This window comes from Tamandua tetradactyla, chromosome 26 (genome assembly GCF_023851605.1).
Source record: "Tamandua tetradactyla isolate mTamTet1 chromosome 26, mTamTet1.pri, whole genome shotgun sequence".
NCBI classification, from domain to species: Eukaryota; Metazoa; Chordata; class Mammalia; order Pilosa; family Myrmecophagidae; genus Tamandua; species Tamandua tetradactyla.
The window spans coordinates 43,916,755-43,932,236 of record NC_135352.1 but is presented as its reverse complement, the minus strand read 5'-3'; the positions used below and the strand labels follow the sequence as shown (position 1 = coordinate 43,932,236).

The following is a 15,482-nucleotide window of genomic DNA, read 5'->3' as shown; positions in this document are numbered from 1 at the left end:
AGTCTCAAGAAATTTTAAAAGATTGAAATCATACAGAACATTTTCTCAGATCATAAAGGAATGAAGTTGGAAATCAATAATAGGCAGAGTGCCAGAAAATTCACAAATATGTGGAGGCTCAACAACACACTCTTAAGCAACCAATGGGTCAAGGAAGAGATTTCAACAGAAATCAGTAAGGCAAATGAAAATGAAAACACAACATATCAAAATGTATGGGATGCAGCAAAGGCAGTGCTAAGAGGGAAATTTATTCCCCTAAAATGCCTGTATCAAAAAAAAAAAAAGAAACAGCAAAAATTGAGGAACTAACTGGTCACTTGGAAAAACTAGAGAAAGAACAGCAAAGTAATCCCAAAGCAAACAAAAGGAAAAAAATAATAAAGATTAGAGCAGAAATAAATGAAATTGAGAACATGAAAAGAATTGAGAAAATCAACAAAACCAGAAGTTGGCTCTATGAGAAAATCAGTAAGATTGAAAGACCCTTAGTGAGGCTGACAAAAAGAAGAGAGAGGATGCAAATAAGTAAAATCAGAAATGGAGGAGGAGACATAACCACTGGCCAAGCAGAAATAAAGGAGGTAATGAGATGGTACTATAAACAACTTTATGCTAATAAACTATGTTCTAGTTTGCCAGCTGCCAGAATGCAATATACCAGAAACAGAATGGCTTTTAACAAGGGGAATTTTGTAAGTTGCTAGTTTACAGTTCTAAGGCTGAGAAAACGTCCCAATTACAACAAGTCTATAGAAATGTCCAATTTAAGGCATCCAGGGAAAGATACAACAAGTGCTGGAGAGGATGTGGAGAAAGAGGCACACTTATCCACCGCTGGTGGGAATGTCAAATGGTGCAACCGCTGTGGAGGGCAGTTTGGCAGTTCCTCAGGAAGCTAAGTATAGAATTACCATATGACCCGGCAATACCACTGCGAGGTATCTACTCAGAGGACGTGTGGGCAAGGACACAAACAGACATTTGAACACCAATGTTTATAGCAGCATTATTTACAATTGCCAAGAAACAGAAACAGCCCAAATGTCCATCAGCAGACAAGTGGCTAAACAAGCTGTGGTATACATATACAATGCAATATTATGCAGCTGTAAGACAGAATAAAGTTATGAAGTATTAACAACATGGATGTACCCTGAGGACATTATGCTGAGTGAGATTAGCCAGAAACAAAAGGACAAATACTGTATGGTTTCACTGATATGAACTAACATTAATAATTGAACTTGGAGAATTTCATTTAACAATAGAGGCCATCGGGAGATTGAAATAGAGTAGACTTTGGGTAACTGGAGCTGAAGGGGTACAGGTTGTACAACAGGACTAAATGTAAAAATTCAGAAATGGACAGCACAGTAAGGTTAGTACACTCAATGAAGTGACTGTAGCATAATAATGTAAGTACATTCAATGAAGCTGCATCTGAGAATGATAGAGGGAGGAGGGCTGGGGGCACAAATGAAACCAGAAGGAAAGACAGATGATTGATTTGAACACTGAATAAAAATGTATTTGCAAAGTCCTTTCAGGGGAATGGCAAGAAAGAGGGAAAATTCAACTTCCCTATTTGGAGAATTCCTGATATTCTCACAAGCAGTGGGGACAACCAAATCAATAGGTTGAGCCCTCAGTCTTGGGGTTTGTTCATATGAAACTTATCTCTGCAAAGGACAGACTAAGCCTACTTAAAATGAGGCCTAAAAGTAACCCCCAGAGAACCTCTTTTGTTGCTTAGATGTAGCGTATCTCTCTCTCAGCCAACATGGCAAGCAAACTCATTGCCCTCCTCCTCTCTACGTAGGACATGACTCCCAGGGGTGTGGACCTCCCTAGAAATGTGGGACAGAAATCCTAGAATGAGCTGGGATTCAGCATTAAGGGATTGAGAAAATCTTCATGACCAAAAGGGGGAAGAGAGTAATGAGACAAAATAAAGTGTCAATGGCTGAGAGATTTCAGAGTCGAGAAGTTATTCTGGAGGCTTTTCTTACGCATTTTATAGATACCTTCTTTTTAGTTTAAGGAGTATTAGAGAGGCTAGAGGGAAGTGCCTGAAACTGTAGAGCTGTGTTCCAATATCCATGTTTCTTGAAGATGACTGTATACTGATAGAGCTTTCTCAATGTGACCACGTGAGTGTGAAAACCTTGTGTCTGATACTCCTTTTATCTACAATACTGACAGATGAGTAAGAAAAATATGGATTAAAAATAAATAATAGGAGGAACAAAGGTTAAAATAAATTGAGTAGATTGAAATACTAGCAAACAATGAAAGGGAGTGGTAAAAGGCATAGGAAAAAAACGGGGAACAAAGGTTAAAATGTATTGAGTAGGTGGAAATACTAGTGGTCAATGAGAGGGTGGGGTAAGGGGTATGGTATGTATGAGTGTTTTCTTTTAATCTCTTTTTCTGGAGTGATGCAAACATTCTAAAAAATGCAAATATTCATAGTAGATGAATATACTACTATGTGATGATATTGTGAGCCACTGATTGTACACCATACACGGAATGTTTGTATGTTAAGAATGTTCATGTTTGTACGTTGATTTGGTTTGATAATAAAAAATAGATTAAAAAAATTAATTCATTTCAGAGTTGAAGGAGAAAGTTAGTGGGCTAGGCAACACAGTTATTTTGTGGTTCTGAATGCCCAACAATTTCTTTTATAAGTTTACTTCAGAATTGAAGGGAAAAGTTACTATGTTGAACAATATAGTAATTCTCTTTTTCCAACTTCTTAAAAACTTCTCCAAATTTCTTTTATAAAAGTTAAGTGACTTCAATCAGTTGAGCACTCCACTTTCTAATTCTGAAGGAAAAGACGGCATGTAAAAAATAAAAGATAGAATATCTTTTTACATAGTTCAATCAACTCTTTGATTGCCTGTGACTTTGGCCTTCTACTCACATTATTATTCTCTTTTCAAGGTAAGAAAAAAAGTTGGCACAGCTCTTCTTAGTCCTGCCACAGGTCACCTTGACAACTTCCAACCAAGAACCTAAACCTCCACTTTTCATTTCTTAGAGCACAGATGATAACCCCAGCTCCCCACCCTGATGAAGAGGGGGCGCTACCACTCGTAGGCAACCTGTGCCCTGAGACCTGCACACCTGACTTCTCAGTGTTCCCCAACTACAGGAACGCCTCCCCCAGTCTGCATATAGATTGATTCTACAAGTTGAAAACAAACAAGGAGCATCTCATCAAACTGTATACTCTAACCACGTGAAGTTGATTGCAGGTCATTTATAACAACAATTATTTAAAAACTGAAGATCCCTGAAAATAAAGTCAACTTATCTCTGCTCAAAGTGATTCAAAGGAAAAATCTCAGGCAGGTTAAAATTAATCTCAGAAAGTACTGGGGAGAGTGTCTTCTCTATTTTAACCAAATAGTCAATCCAGGCGCCAAGATCTAAAGAGTTTCGCCACCATCATTGTAGCGTGGAAAAATTCTCAAGTAGAAATAACCAAATACTCACCCAGCCTGGTTTAAAATAACAGTAATTCTCATTAAAGTTATCTAGACCCTCCAGCTTTAAGGGATGTAATTCTGATATATCCACCAAGATAAACCGACGATAAAATGTACACCTGGAGAGTGAATGATAGGTGCATAGCTGAAAAAATGCAAAAGTTGGACCACATGTAAAAAAATAGCTATTTGGGGGTTCAGAGTTTATGGTTTTCAAGGTTCATTCATTTATTCAACCAACATTTACTGGCAGCCTACTAGAGCAGCGGCCTGTGAGAGCCTAAGGGTGCCGAGGCAAATCAGAAAGACAGGGTGTTGGTCCACACGAGCTCACACCCTAACAGGGGTGGTGAGAGCTTAACAACCACTCGATACACATAAAGTAACTCAAAATAACCACAGAGAGCAAAAGTTCTATGAGGGGCTAATGATAAAGACGGCGATGCACTCACAGCTGTCTGCAGAGCGCTCAGTACATGCCAGGCACTGCTGTCAAGGATCCCCGGCATTGTCCCTCCCTCTGCTATGTTCACAGGAGGGACAGAGTCCGAGCCATTCAGGAAAGCAGTGTCAGAGGCAGGGCTTGACCATCTGCCTCACGGCCCCAGAGTGCAAACTTCTCATTGCACCATCACGTGCGTGAGGTGAAGCAACCGAAGAGGAATTACGTGAGGTGAGGTGGTGAGAGAAAGTCTCCCAGGAGTGACGTGGGAGCCAAGATCTGTGGGACCGATCCTGCCACCTGCTTTAGGGCTGCAAACAGAGTGAGAGTGCTGGTCCGCTACCTGACCTCATCCAGGGCACGCACACAGTAAGGAACGCTCACTGCTATACATACATACAGCAGAAGAGCAAACTGCAAAACTACTTATTTTGTTGAGAAAAATGGGTACGTAGAATTATAAATTAATAAATACCAAAATAAAATGAGAAACAATAAAAATGTATAGTTTGTTATAAGCCTACCATACATAATAATGTTTAGAAAACTTCCAAAATCCTACATTTAGCACTTCATTCCAATTTTTTTTTTTTCACATGGGCAGGTACCAGGAACCGAACCCAGGTCCTCGGGCATGGCAGGCAAGCACTCTTACCTGCTAAGCCACCGTAGCCTGCCCACTTCATTCAAATTTTTTTGCTTGTTCAGAGAAGCAAATTCTTATCCAAATGACTGCTAAACCTGATGATTCAGCTCTGAATTAATGAGACTGTTAAAATGTTCCACTCAATTCTACAGAAAACTGGTATTTTTTCACAAAGAAAGAAAATGGCTACTAATTTCTTTTCTTAACCGCATTCAGTCCTTAACATCTAAGCTGTCTGTATAACAGGTCATCGGGCCATGGTGTCTGCAGGAATTCCCGAGTTCCCCACGACGCTCTGATGCGTCACTGCGTTCCAGCAGTGGAGGTGGTGCGGGTGAGGGACGGCCAGTGTGGACAGAACAGAGCCCACACTTCCTAAGACTTGACCAGAAAGGAGTCTGATAGGAGACCCTCCTAAGGAGAAGCACAAATGGGATGAAAGAAGGAAAACCCTAATCTGAAAGGCTAGACAGAACGCGAAGGCACAGAACTGAGGGCCATTCCTTCCCCTGTACACCCCCCTGACCAGTGACTCACCTTCTCTATTCAAATCTTGAAGAATTTGCTTTACTTCAACTACAGGGCTCTTTTTTTTTTTTTTGCAAGCCTCCATCCATACCCCATTTTATCACCTTACTCTATACATGGGGGGGCCACAAGACAAAGGAAGAGAGGACAAACTATCCCAGCAGGACTTTTCTTCACTCTTCCCACCCAGTCCACTCTTGGCCCACTTCCAGACTTCAGCTCCTTTCGGCCGCTCCTACCCTCATGGGGGGCAGCTCCAGCTCCAACAGGCAGGCTGGTGGCAAAAAAATGCGGCTGTGGAGACTCAGAAACCAATTCTGAACTCATTTCCCCTCATTACACATGGATGGAAGGGCCATTTCTTTCATCATGACTTTACACTGGCATATTACGCGTTACGGTTTAATCGGAGCTACAAACCACTGTGGATAAGACCCTTTGAGATTATTATTTCATTCCATGTTCCCCAAACCTTTGGGGGATAACAGTTTTTGGCAGCACTGTGAAAAGTAAAGCTCTTAACACTGGTGGAGACATAGATGTCTGCTTATAAGAACTAAGAAAATTAATTACAAATGAGTTTTTGTAGCACAGACTGCTTTTATATTGCAGACTGTCTGGGTCCTGAATTAGGTCAAATACGAATAGATTTATAGAGCAATAAAAAGACCTTTTTTTTCCCAAAAGAAAGCCTGTTTTTGACTCCTGTAGTCAGCTCTACCACACTCTCTGAAACACCAGTCTGAGACTACCCTATACGAAGTCTACACGTTATGTAAACAGTTGAATTTGGGAGGGTTGCTACTGGATTTGCCTCCACTTTATTTCCTGGGGCTAAGTCAGGTGTCGGGACTCTCCAGGTGCTCTGCTCCCCACCAGCTTCCTGGGAATGCTCACAGGCTCCAAGAGATGGATGATTTGTTTACCATGTTCTGACTGGCAAAATTCTGGTTCAAATGAGGAAAGTGCCAATTTGAAAGAAAAGAGAATGAAAATACTTTCTACCTGGGCAGAGTTTTACCTTTTCAACTTAGAGCAGATAATCCTAAAGCCCTGAGTGACTCTAAATGCCTGTGAATCTGCCATGGGTGGGTCTTTATGCCCGCGTGTGCAATTCTACACCTGCCCAATAACAAATGTCTGACAATCCTTTTTCACGCATCACAATCCAAGCAGGGCATGTAATACTGATAATACCTAACAAGTAAAGACAGGCATTCATTGCTAAACCTCTGCTTGGAAATGCATGTAATTTTCCATGACCCAGAGTTAGAATATATGAATAAGGCACAGACAGCACTGCCTGGGAGCTGATTCTTTCGAAAGTTTACTTTCAAAGTAGAAAAAATATTTCAATAAACAGGAACGTTTGAAGAATGTGGATAAAATTCAAGACTCATACATGGTTTCAATTACTTCTCCTTCGATATACAGTAGTCAAACTGATTTTTTATGAAAACTTTGGCAGTCTCACTGTCTGTGGGGGAAATTGAGTGCTGGCAACAATGACACAATTTGTCATTTTAGTTTTCAGAATCATGCCAAACCAAATGCCTCAGATAAAAAGAAGAGAAAACAAGTGGTGGTGGTTTTTCATTTTTACATGCTTAAGAATACGCTTTGATATTTTAGACAAGAGAATTACTTTCAGTTCCCCAAATAAACTGTGCTCTCTCTTACTTTTTGGTTTTTTTTTCCTGCTTGGGCAGGCACCGGGAATCGAACCTGGGTCTTCGTACTTTTTTGCCTTTTGCACATGCTGGTTCCCCTGCCCGTAGGTTTTTCCTGCTGTAGTTATACCTCCTTCCATTTCTCTTGGTTAGCCCCTACTTATCAATCCACTGATACCTGCCAAGACCTCACTTCTTGGAAGCCTTCCATGACCCCAGTAACCCTTGCACAGGTGTTTGAAGTGTGTTTCATTCTTTGAAAATGCCTTTATTTTTGTGTTGAGCAAGAAATTCTCATTACTAAAGGACATGAGAGCCTATGAGATAGGATATAATGCAGGACTATTGCATTATATCTAACAAGTTAATGATAACTTGTTAGTTCACTTAAAGTATGTGTTATTTCTTAAAATAATACAACTGTGTTACTTTAGAAATACTTTCTAAAAAATATTTCACTGCGCCAGGCTTGGCCCCTACCTTTCTGGGTAAAGCCGATTAAAAGAAGTGGGGCGGGGCGAAGGGGGTGGGGGACCAAGCAGTCGCTGGAATGGCACGGACGGAGAGCCCTGCCCTTACTGAATCCATTTTATTGAAGGCCTACTTCAACAATCACCATTCTAGTTCTGACGACACGGCAGAAAATGAAGAAATAAGTAAACAAATAAGTCAATCTCTCACCTCACTCAGGCACTTTGCCAGCCTTCTATTCCCAAAGCTGGCAAACAGCACAGAAAACCCAGAGACAGCGCAGGTGGCTGGCAGAACGCACGCAGTGGCATTTGACAGGCTCAGGAATGCTTTTAGCTTAGAGACGACGTGAAGCGTCTCAGACATCTATCAGTCCTCCGTCAGCGCAGGGCAGGACGCCGGGCTCCCCGTAACCCGTCCAGGGTCGGCGCAGGACGTGCCCGGCGCTGTGCCCTGAGGACGTCTCTGTGGCTCCAACTGCACAATCAACACTTACGCACCCAGCTGGGAACCAACGCGATTCGAGTCTCCTCAGATGAACTCACCTCGACGTACGAGATCGGGAATATGCCTATCCTGTCCGCCAGCATGCCCTCGGCCCAGTTTTCGTCCACTCTGCGGATCACCGTGACCACGTCGTCCTGAAGGAAGAGCAAGGAGTCAGCCGCCCCGTCCGCCACCCTGACCCTCGAAGCTCCCTAAAAGACGGTGACATTTCCTTAGTACATAAAGCTGGTGTTTTCATGAAATGACTTGTAACTGTCAGCCAACCTGGCATCCCTTCCAACAGCTGGAAACCATGGAGTGCCTCTAGCACAGGGCTGGCTGGCGATTCTGTCAAGACTCACTACCTGCAGCCCTGAGCGCTACCTGCCCAGCCTCCGAGACCTCTGATTTAGAATCTCAGGTTCTCTCTGGTAATGTGCACATGTCCATTCACAGACACTACTGCTTTTTCATTACATAAAACACAATATCCCGCTTAAAATTTCCAACCGTTATCTATCCATCCATCTATCTACTTCCCTCCCTCCCTATTTTTCTATCTCTCTCCCTTCAAAGTATATGCTTTGAAATGAAGCAGCATATATAAAATAAGGAAGTAATGATGTTTCATTCTGTTATTCACAATTCAGTACTTTAAAATTCCTGCACGCACGAGCACCCTCTACACTGTTTAGAATTCTATTTAGGCTGTAAACAGGAAAATGATACCAGGCAGAGGCATCCACCAAAACGCTCCTGCACAGAACAGGCTCTGAACAAAATTACCTTCCCTGGCACTTAAAGAAGCTGCTTCCAGGTATTTTACATAAAACTGCTGTATCTTTTACAAAAACAAAACCCAAGTCACGTGCCCCTGATGGCACACTGGAGGGCAGGGACCGGGCTGGCCCTGGCCTTACCTTTGCGAAGGGGAGACAGTCTTTGTCCGCCTCCTTGTCCTTCACCTCAAAGTCGTAGAGGGCTTTGCACTGCGGCGGGGGCTGAGGCAGCGGCTTCAGGATCTGCACGAAGCTGGTGGGGAAAAAGCCGTGCGCCCCGCTGATCTCCCCGTGGTACCAGTTCTCGTCCACCTGCCGCCGCAAAATGATGATGTCCCCTTTGCTGAACTTCAGGTCCCCAGGCTCCTTTCCTTCGTAGGTGTGTAAAGCTTTGGCACATGGTAACTGAGGTATGCCCTTCAAGAGATGACATTGAACAAAAGATCAGTCTAAAAATCCCCCAAACTAAAACTCTAGTATCACAATTTAAGGTCAAATCAACACACTGCACTTTGAAGAAAAGCTCATCTATATAAAAACTACACATGTATGACACCGAGTGGCCAATACCAACGCGTGCACAGTACGAGACAGCCAGGGCTCCGCGCAGCAGCTGCCCCTTAGGCCCGAGGCCCAAACGTCAGGCCGTGGAGCCTTCTCACTGCTGAGTCCGACTCTCTGGTATGGAATTTAAAAGCTCATAAAAGCAAACCTAACTTCCTGTACTAACTACTTTAATCAGCAGGATAAATGTAAGTCCTGAGAAGAAAAATTTAAACAGGAGCACAATTCATTAATTTTCTAACAGTTCTTAAGCTTGACTGAAAAAAATCTGGGTTTAGCTTTTGGGCAGAATGCTTCCCGATCCTGCTTCTAATCCGGGGAGCAGATCTCATTCTTTCATTAACTCAACTGACATGTACTGAAGGTCTCCTAGCTGTTCAGGTCTGGAATACAAGAGAGTAAGGCAGTTCCAATTCCTGCCCTCCCTGAGTTTACAATCTGTGAGCAAACAGACACAGGATTTTTACAGTCTAAGATGACAAAGCATTACTCTCTCCAGATTACAGAACACTGCTGGGCTAATATGCCAGCAGATGAGCTCTTAAATGTTACTGCATTCATTGTATGATGGTTTTAAATGACAATTTTTAATATTGTGTGTGCATGCCCAAGGCAATTTAATAATCAAATACAATAAATATGCCCCTGCCTACTGGTATTGGGGCTGCCTGTTCTCCAGGGTCAGCTGTCACTTTAGGAAGACATCTGGCCTCTCTGGGGCACTCTGCCTATAATTGGGTAAATGGCAGACCAAAGACATCCATAGTCATTCAGGGAACAAGATTACAGGGCTCCTCCTGCATGCACTCATTTCACCCAGAGAACAGTTACCGAGCTCCTACTTTCGTAGTTGCTAATGCTGAGGATTTAAAGAGGAACAGGGCACAGTTCTTGACCTAAAGGGTAAGAAGTAGCGATAACTAACTATATCATAGGACTGAAATTCTAGAAATAGGTACACGGCTGATGGGAGCAGGCAGCCTGGGTCTCAAGGGTGGGAGAAACGAAACCTCTCCTGGAAGCAGCACATGAAGCGAGCACTGAAGGGCACACAGGAGTGAGGAGGCAGAGGGGAGCAGAGGAATGAGAGAGAAGCACTAGGGAACTCCAGGCAAGGCGGGCAGGCAGCACGAGCGAAGACACCGAGGTGGGAAGCAGCTTGCTGCCCTGGGCTCCACGGTAAGGGGGCGAGAGAGGTGGTGGACATGGCGGGAAGCAGTGACAAGCAGATCGCCTGGCGCAGGTGGCACATGGGCACAGGGGCGGGCGGCAGAGGGCCAGGGGAGCCGGAACCAGCTGAGTTGTTTTCAAGTTTGCTCTTTCAGACAAAGTAAAGCGAGGCTCGTTCCTCACATTACTCTCCCTTCTCCCCAAAAACAGATTGGATTTTTATACCCTGATAGCGGTGACGGTTCACAACACAGCGTTTACACCTCGCTTTAGTTTCTAGTCAGAGCCGTAGACTCTGGTGCACCATAAGCCAAACCTCTCCTTCCTAAACGTTTTGGTTTGGCTGAAGAGAACTTCCTGCCCTCACCATGCAACCGGCAGCGGTGAGGCCTGGGCGTGCTGCATGCCATGGCGACTGGCCATCAACCCACGTGGCTCTGCCACACCCTGTGCCCACCTGGACTGCCCCGAGGGCCCCTGGAGGCCGGATGCCAGCTCCGCGGCCCTGACCCGCGCCCAAGGCAAGGCCGCTGGGACCTCTGACCCGCACCCAAGGCAAGGCCGCTGGGACCTCTGACCTGCACCCAAGGCAAGGCCGCTGGGACCTCTGCTTACACAGGGGGGAATGCCCATCAAGACGTCCGGTAGTCCTGTGAACTGTGGTCACACTCCACCGGCTCCAGCTCTGCGGAAGGGACAGCCCTGGTGTGCGTCCCGGGGCGCCCCCGCCTTCCCTCCTACTTACACATTTCCTGGGGTCTGGCTGGCACAGAGGTCACATGAGAGGGCCGAGCAGGTGACAGTAAATGAGCACAGCAATAACCGTGGCTGTGAGGGGGACGAGGGGGCGGGGTGAGGGGGCAGGGCAGAAGCAGAGGAGGGGGGTGAGCGGAGGGCAACTCAAGTGAACCCGCGCAGGGCTCACCGAGGTCGGGGTGCACCAAGGTCACAGCGCAGCCAGGGTTGGCCTGGGCAGGCAAGGCGGGGGAGAGCCAGGGCCGGGCTCCAGAGCCACGGCTCCCCCAACTAGTGTCCACAGCTCCCCACTGCGTAGTACCCGCGGCTCCCCTGAGTAGTGTCCATGGCTCCCCACTGGGTAGTGCCTGCGGCTCCCCACTGGGTAGTGCCCACAGCTCCCCTGAGTAGTGTCCACGGCTCCCCACTGGGTAGTGCCCGCGGCTCCCCCTGAGTAATGTCCACGGCTCCCCCAAGTAGTGCCCACAGCTCCCCCGAGTAGTGTCCACGGCTCCCCACTGGGTAGTGCCCACGGCTCCCCCTGAATAGTGCCCATGGCTCCCCCAAGTAGTGCCCACGGCTCCCCACTGGGTAGTGCCCACAGCTCCCCCTGAGTAGTGCCCACGGCTCCCCCGAGTAGTGCCCACGGCTCCCCCTGAGTAGTGCCCACGGCTCCCCCAAGTAGTGCCCACGGCTCCCCCCGACCACTGTATGAGCTCTGTGCCTCAGTTTCTCCATCTGGGCGTGTGAGGGCTTCGTAGATTCGTGTGCTAAGTCACACAAATGGCCCGGCAGACAGGAAGTGCTGGGGCGGGGACTGTCCCCACGGCCGGTGGAAAGCCTGCTCACCCCCGAAACTGCCCCGACCCTACGTTCGCCTCCACACGGCTGGACGCCTTTCCTTCTGGATGGACTCACAGCACGACATCTTCAGTACGCATTCACGGTAAGGTAATGCAGTGACCGCTCCTCCCAGGCCATGTGCAGGGTTTTGAAGCGTGCACTGCTGCAGCACAGGTTTGCTTTCTGGTTGCAAACTCACTGACAGGTACCGTGCAACAGGAGATGGCATTTCAGTGGAGCCCACAGTCACCTTGCGGGGCTGGGGTGAGGCCTGGAAGCCGGCGTGAATGAACTGAAAATCCCATTGCAAACTCAGCGACAAATGACTCTATCCACCACTGCAGCCTGTCCACTCGGTTTTTCCCACCTCAACTAGCCCTGTCCAAATCCACACACCAAGATGCTTTAGAATTCAGCCTGAATTGCTCTGTGAAGAGTTCGGTAAAATTCCAAGTGACCACAGTATGGTCTTCCGTGATGCACTGAAGTAGGAACAGAAGAAATCACTTCCTTCCCAGGTCACTTCCACACACCAGTGGGGCAACACACTTATTAACTTTTCCACCAAAGCAAATCTATTATGTGCTCCTAAAAATCAGCGAACACTCTCACTGCAAGTGGCGAGGATGCGGCATGTGGCGACAGTGACATGCTCAGCCCAGGTTACGTCCCTGTGATGGCAAACAGAACTTCCTGAACCCACCCTGACTTGCTCACTCTCCTCTGCCTCGGTCGTTTCGACGATCCAGAGCCACAGAGAAGAACCACAGAGCTGGCGGCATCCAACCTAGGAACACATACACGCGTTCGGACGTGCGCCTCCACGGTGCCGCTCTTCCATTAAATTCCAGGATCTAAAATGCCACTTGCTGGCAAGTTCCTCAAAAGAGGATTTCTCACAGTAAGTTAAATGAATTCTTCTCTGATTCAAATTGAGCAAAGTTCAGTGATCTTTAAAAGACTATTTCCACTGAGAATGCAGAGGATGAAGGATAAATGGTTCAGCGACTTGGGTGAGCAATAAAAGCGAGTGTTTTCCTTTTGCAGCCTCTGAAGGACAGAGCCAAACGACTGGCCAGGTGGCCAGGGCCCGTGGAGGCTCTGCTTGTCACCAGCTCCTCACCAAGGCCCGGGGGCTGCGCCACAGCCGGGCCCAGAGCCCCGACACCTTGGGCAGGCCTCCCAAGCCGCTGCCCTCCGGCTGCACGCTCTCATCCGCTGGGGCCCGCACAGTCACTATCTCACACGAGGCGCAGGCAGAAACCAACTGCGCAGTCTAGCCGCGCTCTGCTGCTGTCCTCACGCTGCAGCTTGACCAGAGAGCTGGCCACGTAGACAGCGTGCCACTGTAAGGGGTCTCAGCAAACCACACTGCAATAAGCAGGGACGACTCTCCTCGTTTACAAAAGAACAAACACAGCGGTGGTCTAGTTTCACCTTCCAAATAACGTGTGCTTCTAAATTATACATACAGCTACTCTGTAGGACATTAAAATCCTCAGGAGACAGCACACAAATATTTCTGAATAAAAGTTTTACACTTCCACACCTGTACCCTCAAATGACCAATCTAGCTGGCAAAGGGCTCCTGGAAGATCCAGCTGAGATTGTGGCAGGTAAATAAAACACTCACTGCCAATTTATTTCACAGTCTCTAAATGCCAATGGCCAGACATACACGCAAGACAGCGCCTGAAATTCAAGTTCCTTCATGCATTTCTTATTTTTATTTTCATTTCTTTTGTGTTTTTTCTTCTTCATGTATTTCTTAGAGCCCCAATAAAGTAAAAAGAGTCAATGATCTACTAAAAAGAAACTCAAGAAGATGCTCTTGTAGTGGAAACAGCCAAATGGGGGTAATTCAATAATTTAGCTACATCGAAATAGGCACAAACTCTGGCTGACTCCAACCTGACTTCAAAAACTGCCCAGAAAGAACTGAGACACACAGAGGTTTTAGTAACAGGCAGTACTGCACATAAAGAAATAAGCAGGAAAACTGTTTGGGGAAAGGATTTCTCTAAAATGTCTCTGGTACAACAAAATATATGTTGACCTTTCTCTACAAAGCGAAATATCTATCAAGATAAGTGACAGTATTTCATGAAAGTACTGATTCTTTAACAATTAATAAGTCTCAAGTTTTGCTCTCAAGAAGTTTCAGTTGGATTATCACTCAAATATGATTTGATCAACACTTGAAATGTTTCAGCTTTAATATAACAAACTTCAAAGATGAGTATGATAAATTATTTTTCCAAAGCATTATCAACAGGGCTGGGAATACCATCATCCAACAAAGTCCATCTTTTATTTGTCTCCTGTAACATTTATGGAGGGCAGTGGGCTAGATATTGATCTTTTTTTTTTCTTCACAATCATGCATGTAGTGACATTGTGAAAGCTGTATCATTATACAATCATCGCGAAGAAGCATGGCTACGGGAACACAGCTCTACATTTTCAGGCAGTTCCTTCCAGCCTCTCCATTACATCTTGGATAACAAGGTGATATCTACTTAATGCGTAGGAATAACCTCCAGGATAACCTCTCTACTCTGTTTAGAATCTCTCAGTCATTGACACTTTGTCTCATTTCACTCTTTCCCTTTTTGGTCGATAAGGTTTTCCCAATCCCTTATTGCTGGGTCTCAGCTCATTCTAAGGTTTTTCTCAATTCCTTGATGCTGAGTCTCAGCTCATTCTAGGATTTCTGTCCCACATTGCCAGGAAGGTCCACACCCCTGGGAGTCATGTCCCACGTAGACAGGGGGAGGGTGGTGAGTTTGCTTGTTGTGTTGGCTGGAGAGAGAGGCCACATCTGAGCAACAAAAGAGGCTCTCTTGGGGGTGACTCTTAGGCCTAATTTTAAGTAGACGTGACCCATCCTTTGTGGGGTTAAGTTTCATAGGAACAAACCCCAAGACTGGGGGCTCAGCCTGTAGCTTTGGCTGTCCACACTGCTTGTGAGAATAGGTATTGATCATTTTCTTAAGCTTCCAACACCACCCAACCCAAACTTACCAGGTAGAATTTTCTGGACAGACTAACTTTATTTGAATCCTACCACCACTTTGAGGATGGCAATTGTAAATAAACAGGAATTAAGAAAAAACCCTTCTCCCCTGACAGTTATTCTCCTGTGTCCTTACTCTAATATCCCAGAATAAATGCATACTCATTTTCTTCAGCGTTCTCTTTACAGTAGACTCTTTCCAGCCAGACCACCGTCCTCCTCTCCTCCAGATCAGCCGTATTTCCACTCTGCCTTGAGAAAGTGGGCTCACCAAGGAGTGCAGTCACGCTTCCTTAGTGCCCAGGCAAACTTTTATGCACTCAGATTCTGCTCACGCTTACTATGCTCTCTCCATACCCCACTGCACACTCAGCTCCTGTGCACACACACTCACTATGCTCTCTCTCCACACCCCCTGCACACTCAGCTCCTGTGCATACTCACTCTGCTCTCTCCACACCCCACTGCACACTCAGCTCCTGTGCACACACACTCACTATGCTCTCTCTCCACACCCCCTACACACTCAGCTCCTGTGCATACTCACTGCTCTCTCCACACCCCACTGCACGCGCAGCTCCTGTGCATACTCACTCTGCTCTCTCCACACCCCACTGCACGCGCGGCTC

General features: G+C 46.1%; 1 protein-coding gene across 1 annotated transcript in view; it reads right to left on the bottom strand.

The window, feature by feature from the left end:
• SH3RF1 (SH3 domain containing ring finger 1) overlaps positions 1-15,482 on the bottom strand; it is a 205,131-nt gene that overhangs the window by 78,357 nt on the left and 111,292 nt on the right. The window contains exons 3-4 of the mRNA XM_077144597.1: positions 8,667-8,942; positions 7,806-7,901 (exon numbers count right to left, since the gene is read on the bottom strand). Coding sequence (XP_077000712.1) covers positions 7,806-7,901; positions 8,667-8,942 — 372 coding nt within the window. The remainder of the gene's footprint in view (positions 1-7,805; positions 7,902-8,666; positions 8,943-15,482) is intronic.